The sequence below is a fragment of the Columba livia genome, chromosome 5 (genome assembly GCF_036013475.1).
Source record: "Columba livia isolate bColLiv1 breed racing homer chromosome 5, bColLiv1.pat.W.v2, whole genome shotgun sequence".
In the NCBI taxonomy this organism is placed as follows: domain Eukaryota; kingdom Metazoa; phylum Chordata; class Aves; order Columbiformes; family Columbidae; genus Columba; species Columba livia.
The window spans coordinates 41,492,005-41,513,357 of NC_088606.1; the positions used below are offsets into that span (position 1 = coordinate 41,492,005).

The window sequence follows — 21,353 nt, forward strand, 5'->3', positions numbered from 1 at the left end:
TTACCATAATTCTTTTTACTAGTAAGTAAGAGAATGTTGGAGTTCGGTTGCTATGAGAGGGTTTTTTTGCTGTTCAGTTCTTTTAAAATCCTGTTTATTTTTGCAGTCTCTTAATTCTTAAGTGTAAACAAAATTCATAAACTTTCTTTTATTAGATTATGGTGTTCTTTGCCTTGATTACTGAATTTGAAAGAACTTTACAACAATTTTATATTTTAATATAGATGTTTATGGTGCTGGTCAATATTCTTATATGCAAATAGTAGTCTAGCATTTTGCTATCACTGTGATGTACATAATATCATCTAGATAGATTGGTTGCTGATATCTTATTAAATTATTTCTTTTCCTTTAATTATATTAATATTTTAATCATTAAACCTTTGTCCTTTTTTTTCCCTTCATCCATTTTTTGTAAATGCTCTTTTCTTAGGCTAAGAGACAGCAGCGAAAACTTAACTTCCTGATCACACAAACTGAATTATATGCCCATTTTATGAGTCGTAAACGAGATATTGGACATGATGGAATACAGGAGGAAATCCTACGCAAACTGGAAGACAGCTCTACCCAAAGGCAGATTGATATTGGTGGAGGAGTAGTGGTCAACATCACCCAAGAAGATTATGGTAGGTGATTGATCTACAGTCCTTCTGTGCACTCTGAAATTTACTGTACTCCACACGTTATCGTGTGAAACTTACAGTTTCAAACACAAAATCCTTCTGTTTAAGAAACTGCTACGATTACTGGTATTTATCTGTGTGTTAATTTGGGTGATTACTGCTGCAGAGCTCTAACGTGGAGATGTCGTTTTCAGATAGTAACTATTACAAGGCCCAAGCTCTGAAGAATGCCGAGGATGCTTACCAGATTCATCAGGCCCGGGTATGTATTTTTTGGATCCATAAAGTAGAAGAGAAAGCAGAGTAATAGGTAGAGGCCACAGAACCAGGATCTTTCACAGCAGCCAAGTCAAGTAGGGTTGTTTAATGCTGAGTGCAGTATTTGAATCTAATCCCATTGCCACTTTCTGTGGTAATTAGGCAGAAAAGGACCTTATAAAGATTTGGGCTATAGCAACAGGCATATTTTCTGTTAGTTTCTGGCAGACATCCTGTGTCTCAATGTGAAGTGAAAAACCTTTTACTATATAGTTTCTTTGTAAATTAATATGTTCATCATCTTACGCATACTTTCCTCTTCCTGTTTAGACGAGATCGTTTGATGAAGATGCAAAGGAGAGTCGGGCAGCTGCTCTGCGGGCTGCTAACAAATCCGGTACTGGCTTTGGAGAGAGCTACAGTTTAGCAAACCCATCTATCCGGGCAGGAGAAGATATTCCACAGCCTACTATTTTCAATGGAAAACTGAAAGGTTACCAACTGAAAGGCATGAATTGGCTGGCCAACCTATATGAGCAGGTATCTTAGTTACTGTTTAGTTTTTAAGACTTCTAGAGTAAAATTGGTTAAAGACATTTAATGTTTTTAAAAGTAGATTGTGTATACTAAATCTGTAAAGTCTTTAAAAGAAAGGAAGCGATCATGTAGGCCACCTATCAGTATTCTTGATTATTAAGGAAATAAGAACTTTGAATGGGACATTAAGATCAGGATTCTTCATGTGGATGTTTATACAGCTGTTTATCACTTAGATTACACACTGAGAAAACTTACACTGCTCGGAACCGCGTACTGTTTCAGGCTTGGTAAACTGGAGGCAGCCTCGACCTGGTGCGCAAACCCAGCTGGGGTTGTGATAGCAAAGTGCAGATGGGCTGAGAAAAAAAATCAGCCCGAGTGCAGTTGAGATAACTTGTCTCTTAGTAGAAGATGTAGGAAACACCAAGTTGTTTCAGAGTTTTTACACTGGGGCAGGTCCCCCTAAATTCAGTTGCAATTGTGCTGCTAGTCCTGTGTGGATAAAAAGTAGTAAGGTAAAGGTGTTCATTTATGGATCTTTTGCAGGGCATCAATGGAATCCTGGCAGATGAAATGGGTCTGGGTAAAACAGTGCAGAGCATTGCTCTCCTTGCACATCTGGCTGAGGTGGGTGGATTATAGCTTATTTCTGGTCGGTGTGTTTGATAGCAGATGCACACTTCTCACATGTTTGAAATAAATTCTAGATTAGAAAGCTTAAATGTCTTACAAGGCATTTTAGCTATGGCATTTCCCATTGTTTTAATGCTACACCTCTGAAATGGTTTGTGTATGTCGATAGGTGTGTGTATGTAGATTGAAGATTCCATTTTTATTTATATATATATATATATACTTATTTTATTCACAGAGTAGTATCTTCACTTGCTCTTAATGTAAAAGTCTGATAACAGAATAAGTTGTTGACTTCATGGTTCACTGACTTCTACAAATCAGAGAAACATGTAGAAATGAAGACCAAATTCTGAGCTTCATGGCAATCAGTGTGGATTCCCATATTTGTGGGGTTTTTTTTCAGGAAGCACAGTTATTCTTCTGTGCCAGGGCAGACAAACAAAACAGAAAAAGCGATGGGAGCTTACTTCTTTATGCAGAAATAGATACCTTAATTTAAAAAAAAATCTTGATTGGCATCGAGTCACTTTCCTTAAGTAGGAGATACCAACAAGTGATACTGAGAGCAGAACTGGCTGCACTAGTGACCAAATGACAATTATGTGCATTTGTTTGTGTTCCTTTTGATACCGGTTTGCTGGCACTGTCAGCCCCAATAGTGGATGGGTGTGCAGAGCCAAAGGCTCTCGAGCTCGTCTGTATGGAAGGGAGAACAGATTGGCTTGTCTCCCCATTGCACTTCAACTGGGGATTTTTGAAAGCCTATGCAGGGATTTTACTTCTTCTGGCTCTCCCTCAGTGGGCCAGCTTTTAACTACCAGTATCCTAATGGCACAACTCTGTTACTCACCAGAGGGCATTCTGATGTGACGTAGTGGAGCAAAGCTTGCCAATGACACCTGAAGTTTTCCTACCCAAAATGACAGGGACTGTTAGTAGCGTGAAGGTGGCAACTTTCAGAAACAGAGGAGTGAGCCAGATGGAAATGTTTTTGGTGGTTCTGGTTTGCTGTTACAAACTAAAGGCTTAGGTAAACATTAGATCTGCTCTGTTTATCACCCTGCTGTGCTGGAAGGAAGTTTTGTTTTGTTGCATATAGTTCCTTCTCTTAATGTAGTCACTGTCATTTACTAGTTGTGAAGCTGTATCAAACTGTCTCTGTGTCCCTTTTTTTCTTTTTTCTTTTTTTTTTTGTCCTTGATGTGTATATTCCAGAGAGAGAACATCTGGGGACCTTTTTTAATAATTTCACCTGCCTCTACTCTTAACAACTGGCACCAGGAGTTTGCAAGATTTGTACCTAAATTTAAGGTAATAAGCATGTGCAAGAAAGTTCTTTCTCTTTTCTCAAAAGCAAACTCTTTTTTCTTCTGAATTCTTTGTCACATATGGATGCCTAATTACCTTGGAATATGAAACCCTGTAATGGACTTGATTCTGATTTATTTTTTTTTCTAGCATCCTGTTTGTTTTTTTTTCTGGAGCATTCAATTATCTAGTGTTTAAAATGCTCTTATTTTAATCATATGATGTTACTTTTGCAGCAGCTTAAGGACACCTTTTCAGTGAGGAATTGAAGCGGGGCAGGGAGTGGAGGTTTAGTTCTAATATGCGTAGGCCTACCAGCAGATACAGGAACAATATTTCACTCTTACATACTGTCTCTAAGGTCAGAGAAGTGTTTTCAGTCATTCATATGAATTTGGGTAAAATATTGTATGTGAACAAAACAACTCTAAACAGATTAGAGGGAGGGAGAATTCAGTTGTTACTACAGAAAAAAATAGGAGAACCATAGACATACAACTAGTAATCAAGAAAAAGGAGAGAAATTAAGCACAAATAGATAAGAACAAAAAGATTATAAGAATTAAGTTCTTTGGGTATATTGTGGATGTGAAAACACAGTAAGGTAGAAGCAAGGAATGATCAGTTACTGAAAAACAAGGTGCTTATCTGTTCCCTAGTGGAAAACATTGGAGAGTTGCAAAGGAAGATTTGAAAAGAACTTGTACTGCTGAAACAGTGCTGAAATTTTAGAATTAAAGATAGATAAAAGTGTCAGAAGCTTGCAGTTACATCTGCAAAGAAGAATAGATTATAGTTTAAATATTTGAGTTGTTAACACAGTAAACCTTTCATGTGGAGAGGTCTTAATCAGCTTTTTTTTTTAAACATCTGCTTTTATTTTTTATAGAGAACATGTAAGAACAGTAAAAGACACCTCGTTATAAATAACAAGTATACCAGTAACATCCAGGCTAATTGTTTTAATGTCTTGGCTACTTAATAGATGAAATAAAAGACTTGGAAGTGTTACTGTAAGCAGTATTTGATTTCTTGATCTGGGGTAGGGCAGTATTAAAGGACTTACCTGGTATCGTATAACTTGCTCTGCAGGTTCTTGATGAGACCATATGTTGGTTATGGTGTTGTATAGTTTGAGGAGAAGTTTTGTTGGAATATAGTTTAATACTGGATCATTCAAGTGGCTTATATTTTGGTATAAACTGGGGTTACTGATGAAGAAATAGAAATGCTTAAGTTAATGAGGAGTTGCTTCCACAAACAAAGAAACAAAAATAAAAAATAACCCTTGTATATATTTGCATAACCCAAAACAATAGAGGGACCCTGACTAAAAACCCTGGTGTAGAAAACTTTAAAGCAGTTGGTCATTTGACCTACTTAATTTCTCCCATTTCCTTTAATCAGTTCATTGTATAGAAGAGACGAGCAACTGTTCATGCTGCTTCTCATGAATGATATGCAGCACACATTTCAAAAATGCAGTCAGGATGCTTATGAAAATATATTTACCCTTTTTTGATTAAAAAAAAAAACAAAACTGTTTCTGTCATTTTATATAGCTTGTCCACAGGGCAACGTGTTTTAAAAATAAGTTTTCTAAACCAGTGATTGTTACATGTTTATGACTTCGATCAGTCTTTTTCAACCAGTTTTGTTCCTGCTTCTAATAATACAGAAGTGTGTGGTGAATTCTGCCTGTAGTAAATCACGGTGAATTAATTTCTGCAGGTCCATGGCAGAATATGTAAACTAAAAGGCAAATCACTTTTTGGTTAGTCTGATGTTTTTTAACTTCCAACCTTGATTCAAAACAATTGGAAGAGTATTCAGCGAAAGGCACTTTAAAATTTGGAGCTTGTCTGTTGAAGGATGGAGATGTTTAAGACCTTTAACACCCTCAGAAACCAGGTTTCTCAGTTTCAGTCTCAGTGTAGTCCTTTCACCGGTCAGAAGATGGCAGTACAATATTATTAACCAGTAACTCTGGTTTTGCTGCGCTGCAAAGATCTGTTCTGAGTAATGGGACCTATGAAATACTGAGCTGTAAATGGATTCATGGATTTCTCTGATAGTAGTGCTTACTTTTTAAAATTCTTGTATTAAGTATGGCCAGACCAGATGTTTTAACTTCATCTACAATTTGGGGGGATAGTTCTGAAATAGAAAAAGAACAACTGGACAACAGGGAAGATTAAACAGGAGAATGAGCCCACTAGGCCTGTAGGGTTAACTTTGGCAGTTGAGGGCAGACCTCTTTCTGCTGTAAGCGAAGTATCATTTTTAATTTTTAGAAAAACGTGCCTAGGTCTAATGTGCTACTGGGCTTTTTGAGATCCTCAGCATGGTTTGATCTAGTCGTTGTACTAGGCATAATTTGCTTGATACCTTTGCCTGGAGTACTCTGAAGTATTTTTAAGGGCTTTCTAATTTTTCTCTGTGTTAAGAAACATAATTTCCCTTTTTGTTGTTTTGGAGAAAGAGGTCTGTCTTTCTCATTTTGTAGAATGCATAGTATAAAATTCTAGAGCACATATGTACTTTTTTTCTTCAAAAGCTTTTCTGCTTTTGTGCTGTTCCAGGTGCTACCTTATTGGGGAAATCCCCATGACAGAAAGGTGATCAGGAAGTTCTGGAGTCAGGTAATGCCAGCGTGCCCATGTGCTTCAACCTTATTTGTTATTTGTAAACCAGAAACTGTTGCTGCACCCCACCAAGCTGAACTATGTGTGAATACAGAGTCCTGTTTCTTTGTCAATGTAGTAGCATTTTCGTTAGCATAATGAAACAAAAGGCTTCTCTTGTGCTGGAGAGCAATACAGTACAGTGCAGTCACGGCATTATGGGGTTCAGTTGAAGAAACTGGAGATCTGTAAATAAAGTGGGAAGTTTCAGCATCAAGGACTGTTTATTCTGTTTGAGTAACATAACTCAGGATGCCTAAGCCTAGCATCCCTGCAGGCCTGTCAGATTGTTCCCAATTTAACAACAGCATTTTGTTGGGTTCAGTGCCTGGATCTTGTCTGGCACATTAAGAAGCATCTGAAATTGTTCAGGGACTAATGGGCTGAAGTCCAGATCCACCAGCTGAATAACCATACTGTAATTAAAGTCAGCTGGGGAAGAATGCAGTAATAATGAGAAAAGATTATGAAACCGTCTGAAGTTACGGTATAGACAAGCGAACTCTTCACAATGTATTGACATTATGCGGATGTTTGTTTCTTATTTTGTGGTTCTAGAAGACATTGTATACTCAGGATGCTCCTTTCCATGTGGTAATTACCAGTTATCAGCTCGTAGTACAGGATGTGAAGTATTTCCAGCGAGTGAAGTGGCAATATATGGTGCTGGATGAAGCACAAGCGCTCAAGAGTAGCTCCAGGTAATAAATTAACTGGAAACAAAATCTTCCTTCTGTATCAACCTCTTGAAGGGATCTAGAGAAAACATCAAGATTACACGAATGGATGGGAGTTAAAATTGACACACATAAAACCCTTGAAGTATCTAAGCAGGTTAGGTATCTGTACAACTCTGTGACGATGGGTTGATGCACTAGTTTTTTGCGTTTACATTTTCCTTCTCCAAATATGTAAAATCCAATTTAAAAGTAATTGTGAAGCAGAAACTTATACAAAGTACGGGACAGTTAAACAAAGCAATGTGAAATGCTGTTCACCTTCTTTTCTGACTACTCACAGAATTTTGCCTCACGAACAGCATGTAGTTTTTAGTGCGTACTGCTTATATTGGCTTCGTTAAATGCATTATTTTGATTCCTTCTTCAGTGGCACTTCCAGGCACAAATGAAGGTCAGAACCCTGAGAATGCTCTTGGCTGCAATTGAGCGCAATCTTTGTCATAAGACCCTGTGCCAGAAAGTTCTCTGGTTGTTTTTGAGTAATAGATTTGTCCATCTTTGCTTGTGTAATTGCTTTCCCATAACCTTTGCCCAAGTTGCTACTGTACACAGTAAATTAAAGAATGCTTTAGATGCAGACTTACTCTGACCCAAGTCTGTCTCTTCAGCATTCTTTGGAAACTGCCCCCTCAGAGGATTGTGCCGCACAGCTCAGCGCTCCTGCCACAGTGGCCCATACATTTAGTGTAGCAAAGTCTGAAAAATACATGACATTCTGATTCACAATAACTGTTTCTTTTGGGAAGTTAATTATGCTGCTGATGAGATTTTATTAGTATCCAAGCAGTTGTATTAGAAATGAGTAAAAAGATACTTAGAAAAATAAATTATGCACGTTTCTTTGTAATTTGTAAACAGCTACTACTTCCTGTAATTGTCTTTTGAAAGACTGCGGAGTAGCTGTGGTAGTTTTACACAGTGACCTCCAAAAAATCATTTGGGAAGGTCACTGGAAGCAGTTGGTCTTAAAATACCTTACGTTTCATATCCTTCCACAAATGACAGTTTTAATGGTTTTTCTTATTCATCCATCAGTGTTCGTTGGAAGATCCTACTACAGTTCCAGTGTCGAAACAGGTTATTGTTGACTGGGACCCCAATTCAGAACACGATGGCTGAGGTATTTTTGAGCTGGCAAGAGTGGACTTTTCTTTATTACCAGAATATATCCTAAATATATGTGGACAGTTGAGAAACCTGTTGTGTTTGTGTGGTTGTGGGATTGTGCGTGTAGCAAACCACTGGCAAACAAACATGGAATCAGCTCTGGGAGGGGAAATATTGCAAATGTGGCACACATTCAAATAAAAATATAACTGAAGATACCTGGTGGTTAGTAATACCTAGATTACATGATGAAATCTAATTCTTGTGTCTTTTCTTTCTGTTGGCTGAAATTGTTGTGCTGTCTTTGTCACTGCTTTCTAGTGGTGTTTTGTTGACATATCTGGCATTTTTGGGGGTTGGAGGGGCAGGAAGAGGATGTGGCTGCGTTTTGTTTAATTTCACAGTGTCTCATGATATAGTAAAGTGATTTTGCTCATAAAGAGCTGCAAGGGTTTAGGATCCACAGTTACCTTGTCCACGGTAGGGTGGCTTTTGCTGATCTCCTTTCTCCTCTCCTTTTAGTTGTGGGCCCTGCTGCATTTTATCATGCCAACACTGTTTGATTCCCATGAAGAGTTCAATGAGTGGTTTTCTAAGGACATAGAGAGCCATGCAGAGAACAAATCCGCCATTGATGAGAGTGAGTGCAGTGTGTAGCTGCAGTAGTTTCTACATTAAAAACCTCTTGTCTTTTCCAACTAATAATGAATAAACTTTATCTCAAATTTTTTGTATGAGAAATGCAATCTAAGCAGAGGGTGCATAATAGGATTGGAATGTTATGGATTGTTTTCCACAGTTTATGTCAAAATTTCCGACTGTAATGTAGCATGTGCGATGAATAGAAAAACACGTAGTGAAAATGTTGATTTGCTACTTGTCTCCAGTTTTCCTCCTTCACAAACACAGGAGAACAAATGGTTTAAATATTTATACATTTCTTCAGAGCACATCATCTTGGAGATCTCCTGGGGGTGTTACAAGCTGTAGATATAAAAATTATTACACAAAGCACTAAACTCTTGAGCAGCAGAAGAAAAGCATAATAACTCTTTAAAAAAATTACAACCTTCACAGTAAATTTTAGGGCATAATTATGTAGAAAAATCTAGCTAGGTAAAATAGCTGATTTGTAACTGGAGTAGAGCACAGCATTGTTGGAATGTGTCACAAAAGTAAAAGTTTCAGGAGTTCAAATACACAGAACTTTGTTTTTACAGGGTATTATAAAGGCTGCAGTTTTCTGTCAATGTAGTATGCCCTGCTTTTGTGGTGCTGTGATTTGCGGGGGTGAGACTTAAAACTTTAATGATTTCTTTTCATGAAGTAGCCATGTCTCATCTGAAACTTCATTCTTCACTAATAGTGAGTGATAAATTTAAGCCCATACCGTTCAGCCTAGGGAAATATAGAACACATAAAATGCTTCAGAAGTTAATTCTTTGAAGCAGATCTCTAGATTCAGAAGTTAAACAGTGTAGCTTATCACTCATTTTAAAAAAATCAGCAGAGAAATGCCAGCTCCGTGCTGTAAGATCTCATATGGCGGGAAATGGCTGAGCAGTAAGGGACTTAATTTGTGGTGGGACACCATATAGTTTTTTTGTATTTGATGAAGAAATTGTTCCTTCTTCTCTATTCCCTGTACTTCAGATCAGCTCTCCCGCTTGCACATGATCCTGAAACCTTTCATGTTGAGAAGAATCAAGAAGGATGTAGAAAATGAGCTGTCAGATAAGGTGAGAAAAAGTACTGTTCTTGTACCAGTATTTCAACATGATTGTCACAGCTCTGTTCTCTAATCTGGTTTTTGCAAACTCATTTGTCAGGCTGCATACCTGAAATTTGGTTGCACACTTTACACAGACCTTTGATTTCTGGCACCATGTTGTAGCAATCTCATCAGATGTGAATATAACTGGAGAACCCCTAACTAATAAACTTCTCCTGTAGGGAAAACATTTTGTTAACAGTTACAAATAAAAAAATCTTTAAGCCTGATTAACTTGACAGAAATATCACTAGTTGAAGTGAAGGAGGTTGGTACAGGAATGATTGCATAATAAATGTCTTCCATTTCCTTTGTGAAGGATTTGACGTGTATTTAGAATTCTTTTGGCTTGCTTGTAAAAAGCAAGAAATGCCTCACGGCAACATCATACTCTGCTGTCTTGTTAGTCTCTTAATTTCATGTGGATCTTAACAATACTGGAAGATCTTGTGGTCAGCATGTCTCCAGGTTTTGGAACCGCTGGCAAAGAGACATCTGCTTTGTTCTGATGTGCTCATTATTGTCAAAACTACAACTTCCCAGAGACACTGTTGTTATGTGACAAACCTGTTATCGTGGGCTCCTGACCTGTGTTTAAGACGACTAAATGGCTATCATTTTAGCAGTAGGATATTAGAACTGAGGTCAGATTTTAAGCTGATCAGCTGCAGATGTAATGTTTACTTAGTTGTGCTCATGCACATATAAAGGTCGGTCTCCAACATCATTACCTAAGCTTTCAAAAAAACACTTTTTGGTGAAGTCCTTCCCAGGTCAGATCCTGAAATACAGATATGAATGCAACTGTCTATATATGTATGTTTTTAGAAAGTTATGTTTCCGTTAAGATATGTTTCTCTCTGCTTCGTGTGTACTGATGTGGTCATTCCCCATTTCAGAGAAAGAAAAGGCTAATCTTCATTACTATTTTGCAGATCGAAATTCTTATGTACTGCCAGCAGACAAGTCGACAGAAGCTGTTGTACCAAGCTCTGAAAAACAAAATCTCTATCGATGACCTCCTGCAGTCCTCAATGGGCACTACTCAGCAAGCACAGACCACCACTAGTAGTCTCATGAATCTAGTAATGCAGTTCAGGAAGGTAGGGCTATTTTTAAAAGTAATTTTTGAAAAGTATAATCATTCATTATCACAGAGCTAAAATATGGCTTCTAGAAAACACCATATTAAAAAAGTTCTGCCTTGGGAAGCAAAATTGCATGCAGTGTAGTGTGATGTTGAGGTAGAAGAGCTTTAGCCAAATGGTGCATACATCTGCTGACCGGTTTGGTTCCAAATTGATTGTTGAAGGAAATAATTCATTTGGGAGGTATCGGCGATAGCTGCTACATGAGTAGAAAAAGATGTGATGCAGTGTTCGGTTTTGACTAGATATTCTAAAACAGCTGTGACATACTAAGCAATATTAAAGTTTCTCTGATGAATAGTTGTAGTTCATTTGGGATGTAAATGCTGCATTGCACTAGATCAGTTCCTCCCGGGTATCTGACATGTGCTCTTTGTTATAGGTGTGCAACCACCCAGAGCTGTTTGAGCGGCAAGAAACTTGGTCTCCATTTCACATCTCCCTAAAGCCATACCAGATTTCAAAGTTCATCTACCGTCATGGACAGATCAGGGTCTTCAACCACTCACGGGACAGGCAAGCCTACTCCACTTCCTCTCCAGCTTAGCATATTTAGTATTATTACTTAGACTTATATTTAGCTTTGTAAGTGCTAATTAACTCCTTTACCTGATGTACTTAAATGACATTGGCCAAGTGATGCATTCCTAGTTTTCTTTCATTCATCCAGCTGCTAAGCATCTGATATCTGATGCTCTTTCTTGGTGGAATTCTGATCACCAAATATCCGTTTGATTGAATAAGAAAGTCAGGAAAAGGAATTTATATTTGTTGCTAATGATATGTAATAGAATTAAGCTTTAAAGGAATTCTTAAACAAAAACCACAAACAAACAAAACAACCAACTAACAAAAAAAAAAAAGACACAAGCACCCCTGGTTTCCCTTCAGTGAGTTTTCATGTTTAAGGAAGCTCTTTGTGTCTCTCCGTTGTGACATAGTATATCATGAGCATCTACTAGTGCTGTGACAGCTGATAATGCTTACTGCTTGCCTTGGATGAATTGAAGCTGCCCAAATGCAGTTTGGTTTTTGGTGGTTTTTTTTTTGACTGTGGCAATTCCTGATTAATTTGGTTTGCATTCAGTTATGGCAAATGCTCAGGGCAGAGATGAGAAAGCCATGTTTGAAGATAAGACTCTTCTACAGTATAAAATACAATTCCAGAACAATGCTGTGTCTCGGTGTCGAATTAACAATAGTGCATGTGGACTGATGATGCCTTTTTCTGTGCAGTTCCAGATATCTAGAGTGCTGAAATACTTACAATGAAGAACTGAATGGTTACTCTGCATTTTCTGTTGATTGTGTGATGGAACATTATACGTGTTAACACCTTCTTAGTGATTTTGTTTGGTTTTGTCACTTTCATTTTCAGGTGGTTACGGGTCTTACTTTCGCCGTTTGCACCAGACCACATCCAGCAGTCTCTCTTCCATAGGAAGGGTAGGTTTACAGTCCTGGGAAACATGTGATGTTGTAATATTATATCTTACATATCTTATTTGTGGGGTAGGCTGAGAGGCCAGGTCAGTTAGTCATCTGAGATAATCTGATTAAAACTTGTTAGAGTTCTGTTAGCATTTGTACATGTATTTCATTTACACATGTATTTCATTTGCTCAATTAGGAAAGGATGGAAGCAACTAGAAGAATTATCTCTGGACAACTTGTTATTTAGTCACTGCTTAATGCTACTGCAGTCTCTTGTTCCATTTCTCCTATCTTGTTTTAGCTTGCTTCAAGGGACTAATACTGCCTTTTTAGTCTAATGTGAATTTTTCACAGATTCAATTCAGAGAAATCTTGGATTCGTTTCAGTACGTTCTGTACTGTATGTTAAATTTCCAACTTGTCTTTCAAGGAAAAAGTAGACGTGAGGTGCAAGTGACTCAGGGTATAATCAGTGAACAAAGAATCCATATAAGGTGATTATATTGACAAATAGAGTTTATTATTATAGATGGTTGATTTTTATTTTTTTTTTCATGAAAAGGAGCTAACTAGATTGCTCAGCTGCTGTGGTGGGAAAAACTTTGGGAGAAAACAGCAGGAGAGATACTGGCTGCATTACTGTGCTGAACTCTGTTAGCACACGCCTGTTCAGCTGTGCAAAACCCTTTTCAAGTGAGCGAACCAGATGCAGCTGCAGGAGTCTGCTCTAATCTGTAACCCTCTATCTTCTGTTTGTCTTGCTGTTTATCCTGGTTTCTGCTGGCTTTGGCATTCATAATAGGCCTTTTCCTGGGGACCATTTTTGGCATACCATAAAAAGGAAAATAATTTGGGGAATTTTGTGTAGAAGTTAAAAAAAAAAAATATGAATGGTATGGGGGATACGCACAGCATGTGAGTGGGCCTGAAGTACTTTCTTCATTAAAAGTGGAACGTCCCTCTTCTGTTCCCCAGCATCACTGCAGTGTACCCCATGATCCTCACCACAGCTGTTGTATCCTTATGCCCCTGCTCAAATTCCCTTACAGTTCCTACATCTCCTTTCCGCTGGTTTGACTGACTGGCCGGGTGTGAGGGAGCGTGTTTGGCAGGCATCCTGAGGTGTGTGTGTTCTGGTCAGCTGCCTGGCAGATACGGGTTTGAATACACAAATGTGCTGCCTGTTGATTCTTAGCAGGCGAAATTGGTGTCCTTACTGGCCGCATGGCTTTTCTGGCCGAGAACGTATTTGTCTTTCCTGGGAAATGCTCTTCTCTTGCCCAGGCTGGAACATGAACTAGAACTTTTGAGTCAGGCAGCAGCAACTAAGGTTAAACTTTCAGTATTTCTAAAAGATCTAGGTTAAATTAGGATCTCCTGTTTATTCACATACATTTGTCATATGTCAGAGAGTGTGTATCTTGAACTGATGAAGTAAGTTTCTTGTTTTCAGCCATGGGTGCCTGTGAAACATGTTGGCCTAACTTCAGTATTTCTGTGACACAGGCATCAATGAAGAAAGCTGTTTTTCTTTCCTCCGGTTTATTGATGTCTCTCCAGCAGAAATGGCAAACCTCATGAATCAGGGACATTTAGCCAGGTGAGGACAACTTTTTTTTTTGTTTCTTTTAGTAGTTATAGGAAAAGTACAGGTGATGTTAGAGGCATCTCTCTGTAAAACCGTGTTTTCTGTGCCTGCCAATATTATAATTTGTCTATCGTTATCAAATATTATAGCCACTTCTGGAGTGTTCCTCAAGGTATACAGTACCATTATGCAAGACAATTTTTATGCCTCTGTCAAAAGAAAACCTCTGTTACAAAGACTTGACGTAAGTACACAAGATGGTGAAAGGGCAACAGAGTTGGTTGCTGGCATTATCAAGCAAAAAATTCAGACTTTTGAAGGCCACTTTGTTGCTATACTTACCAATTGCACTTGAGCGTATGTTTTAGCTCACTGGGAATAAGCTTGTGCTGTGATAGTTGTTCTTCAGCTCTGAGCCATACTGTCGACTTTCCATGTGTCTTGTTTTTAATATGTAATGGAATTCCAAGGTGTAGGTTTAGGATAATGGACTTTTTTAGCATTGTGAACTGTATTATGGAAAGGGAGGAGATCTGTTTAAGTTACAGTGTATTCTGCAAAGGACCGTATTCTGATGGAAGTTAGTTACTGTAAGAAATTTGAGATTAAAAGCAAGTCTTTATAAATAAATTAAGGTGTTTTGCCTAGGGCTTTATAATTTTTGTTGTTATTGTTGTGGTTATTTTGGACTACTGTTTCTTGTCTGTGTTTCAGTAATGTAATACAAATTTCTTTTAATCTGTCTGAATGATCCTTTATGATAAATTCTGCATTTATTATGCAAGTTGTTATGAATGATTTATATATGGAGCAATTTACAAGGAAGTCAGAGTGCAATTCTAAGTAGTAGTGGCTAACTTGAACTAGACCTTTTTAAATGGAGTGCTTCAAAGTCTGTTCTGATTTAATAATTTAGATTCAGTTAAGCAACCTTAGAAAAAAATGAAAATAAGAGAAAATATATTTGGAAGATGTCTAGCAAAAATTATTTCCTTTAAGTTGGGATGCTATAAGCCTGAAATTCTGAAAAAAAAACCTCTCAAATAAGAGTTATGTTGTAAAGATACTCAAGCCTTTCTTTCACAAAGAGTCAATGAATGTGTCTGCTGTGTTTTGTTTCAGATGGTTAGCTCTTTTCCTGTCTCTGAAAGCATCCTACAGGCTCCATCACATGCGCTCCTGGGTGGAGACAGAAGGGGAGAAACAGCAGGTGTCACATTGTCTGAGGAGCAGGGATTTCTTGCTTGATGTGAATTTCCCACTGTCTTTCCCGAACTTGCACAGCTGCACTTTGCTGCAGGTAAGCGACATTTCTGTGATGTGGACACAGCAGCAAATCCTTGTGAGTAAGAAATGATGAAAACCTTTTTATCCTCATGAAACACAGGAAAACAAACTTGGAAACAGGATGACTTTCTTACCTGCTTTATTAGGTGTGGTTAACATCAGCGTGCTGAACAGAAAAATAGTTTGGCTGCTGTCTTCTTCCCATGTGATAATACATTTCAAAACTTGCTGTAAAAAATAAATCAGTTTAATTAGAAGTCTTAGAAAGATTACTGGAGCAACAGAACTAGACTCATGATTTGTTAAGGATAGATTCACATGTAAGCTTTAGAGTTTTGTAATTTTTTCTACATGTAAGATATTTGTTTTCTGACTTGCCAGTACTGTCTTTCTACGCTGAAATTTGCTTTTGCTGCTGTCTTGGTAGACTCTAAACATCTTCATCTTACAGTGTAATGCAAGGCCATTTTCTCTAATTTTTTACCTGGGATGTTTTTGGTTTTGGAAGGTTTTGTCTTTTTATGACTAAATTGCCGTTGATTTCCTGAGTTAGGTTATAGCTCCATTGATTCGTTTCACTGGGAAATAAGTTCACAAAAGCGTTAGCATCGTCAGGAAGGCATCTGGGGCACTTAGCAGATATGCAGTAAAAGATCTTTTCTGAAACAGTGAGATCGTGCCAAATTTCTCTAGGGAATATTGCTTCTGTTCATGAGTCTGGAAGGGGAAAGGAGATAGCCAGAATTCAATTGAATAGCGTGTAGAGGAAGTTGAAATTGAAGACGCGTAAGCAGTAGGAAACCAACCTTGGGCTTGGTGTCATGTTTTGCCACGTTAACAGCAAAGCCAACAAAATGAGTCCTCCTAGTTATCAAACAAAGAGCAAGCCAACTGAGCGTGTATGCCAGTTAACTCCGGCTGTGCTGGTGTTTAAATATTCTGTGTTTCCATGTCTAGCTTGCTAAAATGTCTACGCTAAATGGATTTGTTTTCAGTTAGCTTTTTTGAGATTACTTGCAGCCGTTTGTATACTGACTGTATAACGCTTGTCTCTGAAACTGTATTGTAGCTCTGTCCTCTCATCGATATGGTTAAGGAAAACTTGAACAGTGTCATAAATGTTGCAGCGTAACAGTAAAGGAGTAGAAGGTGGTGTCAGAAGTTGTACACACAGAACGTAGCATTCATTTTCACATATGTAGAAAGGCAATCTAGATCTTTACTTGGCCTTTGAGTTAGTATGTGTAAATATTAAAATAAAACTAGTTATATTTTCTCAACAGAACGTGAGTTCACATGGTAAATATTAAATATGAGATGTGGAATATGCACATGTAGATTTTAATATTAACAACTAAATGTAAAGCATTTGGTTAGGCTGTAGGCCCACCTATACCACAGCTTTGCAATACCTAAACATATAATTTGGTTTCTCCAAATAATTTCTGTTATTTGAGGAAGTCATTACTTGCGTCTCAGAGATCTCGGTGCTGTGACTCTGTGTAACTAGTACCTTTACATAGAAAACAGCCAGCTGAGGAGCACAGTTCATTGGAGTGTGCAGTATAGTGCATTTGTGATAACCACAGTAAATATGAAGGAAATTTAGCCCTACAGTTGTGACAGGTTCTTCAGATCTGTTTTCTAAACTGCATGTTAGACAAATTACCACCTGAAGTCACTTTAAAATAAGCTGTGCTTGCAGAATGTTGTTTGCACAGCTTGCACCCTTTTTTTAAAGATGTTTTATATGTAAAACCAAAGGGAGAGTTGAAAAACAAACTGTCCTTTAGTAGCATGCATCATGGTGAGTGAAAATGAACTCACTTTTTTTTTTATCTTAGCATATATCCCTATTACGAGAAACTTCCAATGTAAAATTCCCCAAGGCTTTCTCTAGGGCTCTGTCAGATAGTAACGTGTGGGGAGTGAGGAGGGGAAGAAGCAGAGGAAAAAGGAAATGGTATAAATCTGGAATGGCTTTTCTTAACTGCTCAGATCAGCATTTCCGATATAAGAGACAAACTATGAAAATAAGTCAGTAGACAAAAAACACGTTTATTTTTAATGGATCTTTCTGAAATGGAGGTAACGTCTATCTGAAGGTAGTGTGAGTTTCTTCATGTAAACACAGAATTCCCTTGCAGTGAGGTTTCTTCATTCTTCTTACTCAGCACCTCCACAGCATGTGTATTAATTTGTATACATTGATTTAAATTGATATAAAGTTTGATCTGTTGAGATGAATCCTTATCTTCTTTGCTTTCCTAATTTAATTTTCTTTCTAGAAAAAACTAGGAGTGTGAGTGAGCTTAAAATCCTGGTAGCAATCACCCACATTTATGTGCTGCTCTGTTTGCAATAGAGAAAAATCTTTTTCAACACCTACTTTGGATTGCATGCTTGCAACAGATGTGTACGCTCTTATTTTTTTAACAATCCTCCTGTTCGGTTCTTGGCTTTGTACTGAGGTGTACAGTCCATTTCAGAGCCATGGCTGTGGTCAGCTCTGTAACCTTACCCCACTCTTTTCCGTGTATGTGGGTGATGGGACGCTGCTTTCCACTGTGCCTCTTGTATCTGGTGTCTGCCCTGTTCGTGAATACTTAATGGCTGAGTGTGTCAGGGAATTCTGAGGGGATGTTTCTTCTGTGACCTGCTTATAATTTCTACACAGGAAGCATGGCGCTGAAAACCAGATTAATGCCCATGTACAAGACAGACTTCTAATGCTGTGTGTATACAAAAATAGTGTTTTTCTCTTATTTTGAACACCACCTTTTATGTTTCTTCCTGGGTACTTGTAATTGGTCTAAAGCCATTTTTAATGGTTCTTTGATATTGGCATCCAAAAGATAATTAATTAATAGACTTCCATAGGTTTGGAATTACAGTTTGGTAGCTTCCTCTCTATCCATTTCTTGTACTCTCCAGGAAATAAAGAAACCCCTCCAACAACCAGGCCACGATCAGTATGCCAGTGCTTGCTGTCATAAAACTGGCTGGAAACCTCTTGTGACTGCAGGCAATGCTGATTCCTCATCATAAAACGAGCTCCACCCCCAGTGTCTGGGCCAGGGGTGGGGAAGGTGGATTGTAAGCTCCAGCAGTGGTTCTGGGTCCTTCTGGCAGCCTGCTGTTACCCACAGGAGTCACTCTTCCTCTCTGACCTTTGCCGACAGCCTCTGAATCCTGCCTCTGCTGATGTGGGCCTGCACTGGGACATCCCTGCATGAGCCACCCACAGAAAACTTCCTATTTTTGTGTCTGTTGAGTTTATCCTCTGATTAGATGTGTAGCTATTATAAATAACTTTATGGAGGGTTGTGACAGGTGATAAAACTAGCACAAAAGTGGCACAACTGTGTCACAGGAAGGGACTCCCTCTTTTCGGCAGCAGTGCTGGTGCTTTGTGCCGCTGTGCCTGGCCCTCAGATGAGTGAGCTGGCATTCACACCTGCTGTCCACAGCCGTGTCCTCCCAGCCTTGCATTGCCTGCTCTGCTGCTTCAGCACATGGCCTGTTTTACCAGGTGGTGGAACAGATCACAAAACTCACTTGGAGTGGAGGGTTCGTTTTGATCCGGATCAGCATCTTAAAGAGTGCAGACAGCCAGGCCAACCAGAAGGGGCTCTGTGGGGACAGGGGTGAACACGTGAAGCAGTGGTTGCTTAAGATAGTGTTACTGGTAAAGAATTGCCAGCTGAGTAAGAGCCTGATTGTGGAATCACTTCACGTTATCCACTGTGGCCCAAGCTTTGACCTGTGCTTTTTAGCCCTGCTGAGTGTCAGTAAAAGGTTATTGTCAGCTCTTTCTGCTTTGCCTTTTATATAGAGGAGCAGATGTTCCGTCAGAAAGTATGAACTTTATTCTTGCCAGCTCCAGACCACAAGTCACGCTGATAACAGCTGAAACACCCACTTACATGCTAGGATTGACTTGTATTTCTTAGGTGGTGCTTGCATATGTGTACAGTAAGACTATTTTTCTCCCTTGTCAGCAGGTTCCAAATTATATGTGCTAGCCATCTGCATCTTGCCCAGTGCATCTACATCTGGAAATAATGCATGATCCATAACAGACTACTGCTGTGGATACTTTCTTGCATTTTTTACATATGTAGGAATGCATATATCCAGTGTATGACATGACACACAAGGCGTATAACAAGGTCTGATGTTTAGAACTTCAAATACTGCACTTCTAGAAAATTGGGAGGCTATGTAAAATAAAGGTAGCATGCAGTTGATTTTGATGCATTAGTAACTGGGGCAGAACAATGCCAAAGCTTTAGGCACTGTTTACATTTAAGTGAACTGCTAGAATTGTCAGGAGGATGCATCTTGGGATCCTATGGCAGTGAGAGGTACACCTCTTGAAGTTTTTTTGTTACTTTGTTCCTATAATATGCAGAATAATGCCCTACGTACTATAGGAAACAATTTTACATAGCAGTGTATAATTATTGATTGCTATGAATATAGAAGAGTCAAAAAAAAAACTAAATAGCAAAATTGGCATAGTATATAAGGATATAAGCAGTTTATTGCATTGTGTGATGCACATATTTACAATAAAAAGGAAATACAATAGCTGATGCAAGCAAAGAAAATTTAGTTTTATTTTTCAGTGTAAAGTTGAGCATGTCCAACTGCGGTGTCGTCTCAGTGCCCCCACTTTTGAGTCATCAGTTTTTTCTGTATCAAAAGGACATTGGTACACTTCTGGCAAGTGCCAAGGTTTACACATGGGTATGTGTGTGACTAACCACGCTAGCACCTTGAAAGTCTTCAGGATAAAAGTCAGAGGCATTTTCCACAGGAAATGAAGAAAAGGTTGGAAAGATGAAAGTCTCATTTAGAGTCTTATTTTTTTTATTTTCTACCAAATTTCATCCTATCTTCAGAATACCTAAAGGAGTAGCTACAAAACAGCTCGAGGATAAGACCTACTAAAAAATTCTTGTACTTCCTTCATTATAAAAGCTAAGGTCAAAAGGTTCAAAGAAGGAAAAACTTGTTTCTGGTTCCAGCAGAACATAAAGACAAGTATTGATACGAGCGATTCTGATTTCAACCATTTTGGGATTTGAATGTTCTGATAATTACACAAAGATCTTCTGTGTTGTCACTGCAGAAGGTGTGCAGAGTTTTCTTTTTCAAAGATAAATACTTGGTGAATGTCCTTTGTCTATCTTTCTTGTGGGTGGTTAAGAGATTTAAGAGGAGTTCTTTAAAGACGTAGTAACTTCTTAATTTTAATTCTGTTTTCAGAACCTTGTGTTCAGTAGCCACTGTAAGGCAGTCACTGGCTATTCAGATCATGTCATCCATCGAAGGAGATCAGCTACCTCATGTGTCCGGTGCTGCCAGGTGACTGAGCTGCCGTCCTTCCTGTGCATAGCCAGTCCACGGGTAAGTCCAAGTTAAGTTGTAAATTACGTATTTTCTATTGTGTTTTAAATCTCGTTAGAATTGTGTCTTAGGAACAGGATGATCTATTACTTTCTTTTGGTTGTGTAAAACTGTTGTGAGGATATCCTTTTGCTACCGTATTCAATCGTGGGTTTTTTCATAGGGGAAGTGACTGTAATGTGTACTGAAGGGAAAAGGAAAGTTCTAAGATGGACCCAAGAAGAGTTGTTCTGAGATACGTAGATTTCACTTTCTCTCCTAATACCAAAAGCAGTAAATTTCTAGAGGAGATTGGCAAGTAGTTTATTCCCCAATAATCTAAGGGGGACCTGTAGGTATGATACAAAAAGAATGGGGTGATTGTTTGGTCAACTCTGATGACAAAAGGGGGCTGAGGAGCAATGCTTTCTTCAAAAGAATGTTCATTTTCTCTCATTGCCTCAGCTATGCTCCAAAAAGGAAACACCAAATTGCAATATATAAGGATACTCAAGTTGGCATTTTCTAAATCTTTTGGATATTAAGAGGCACTACTTGGGATTGTCCATCATCTAGTAACTGAAGTTTGAAATTACCTTAGCTGAAGTTTCCTGGGCTGACACAAGAGACCTTCCTAAGTCTGTGGCTATTATATTCCACGTTGCTGGATCTTGACAAAGCTGCACAAAATGTTCTTTTATTACCAGACCATCGAGATGGTGCAGTCTTGAGTCACTGTTGATGTTATTGCTGTAGGCTTGATCAAATGGGGCCACACGTGCAATTATAGATTTGCATCTGGAGAAGGGTGGCTGGCAAGTGGGACTTCCTG

The 21,353-nt window shown here is 38.5% G+C and overlaps 1 protein-coding gene across 1 annotated transcript in view; it reads left to right on the forward strand.

The window, feature by feature from the left end:
* The window catches only part of INO80 (INO80 complex ATPase subunit), a 68,336-nt gene that overhangs the window by 19,480 nt on the left and 27,503 nt on the right, over window positions 1–21,353 (forward strand). The window contains exons 10-25 of the mRNA XM_065064597.1: window positions 434–629; window positions 821–888; window positions 1,215–1,424; window positions 1,971–2,051; window positions 3,276–3,371; window positions 5,951–6,010; window positions 6,611–6,753; window positions 7,828–7,912; window positions 8,422–8,539; window positions 9,553–9,638; window positions 10,606–10,773; window positions 11,201–11,334; window positions 12,197–12,264; window positions 13,759–13,852; window positions 14,963–15,140; window positions 20,402–20,542. Coding sequence (XP_064920669.1) covers window positions 434–629; window positions 821–888; window positions 1,215–1,424; window positions 1,971–2,051; window positions 3,276–3,371; window positions 5,951–6,010; window positions 6,611–6,753; window positions 7,828–7,912; window positions 8,422–8,539; window positions 9,553–9,638; window positions 10,606–10,773; window positions 11,201–11,334; window positions 12,197–12,264; window positions 13,759–13,852; window positions 14,963–15,140; window positions 20,402–20,542 — 1,926 coding nt within the window. The remainder of the gene's footprint in view (window positions 1–433; window positions 630–820; window positions 889–1,214; window positions 1,425–1,970; window positions 2,052–3,275; window positions 3,372–5,950; window positions 6,011–6,610; window positions 6,754–7,827; window positions 7,913–8,421; window positions 8,540–9,552; window positions 9,639–10,605; window positions 10,774–11,200; window positions 11,335–12,196; window positions 12,265–13,758; window positions 13,853–14,962; window positions 15,141–20,401; window positions 20,543–21,353) is intronic.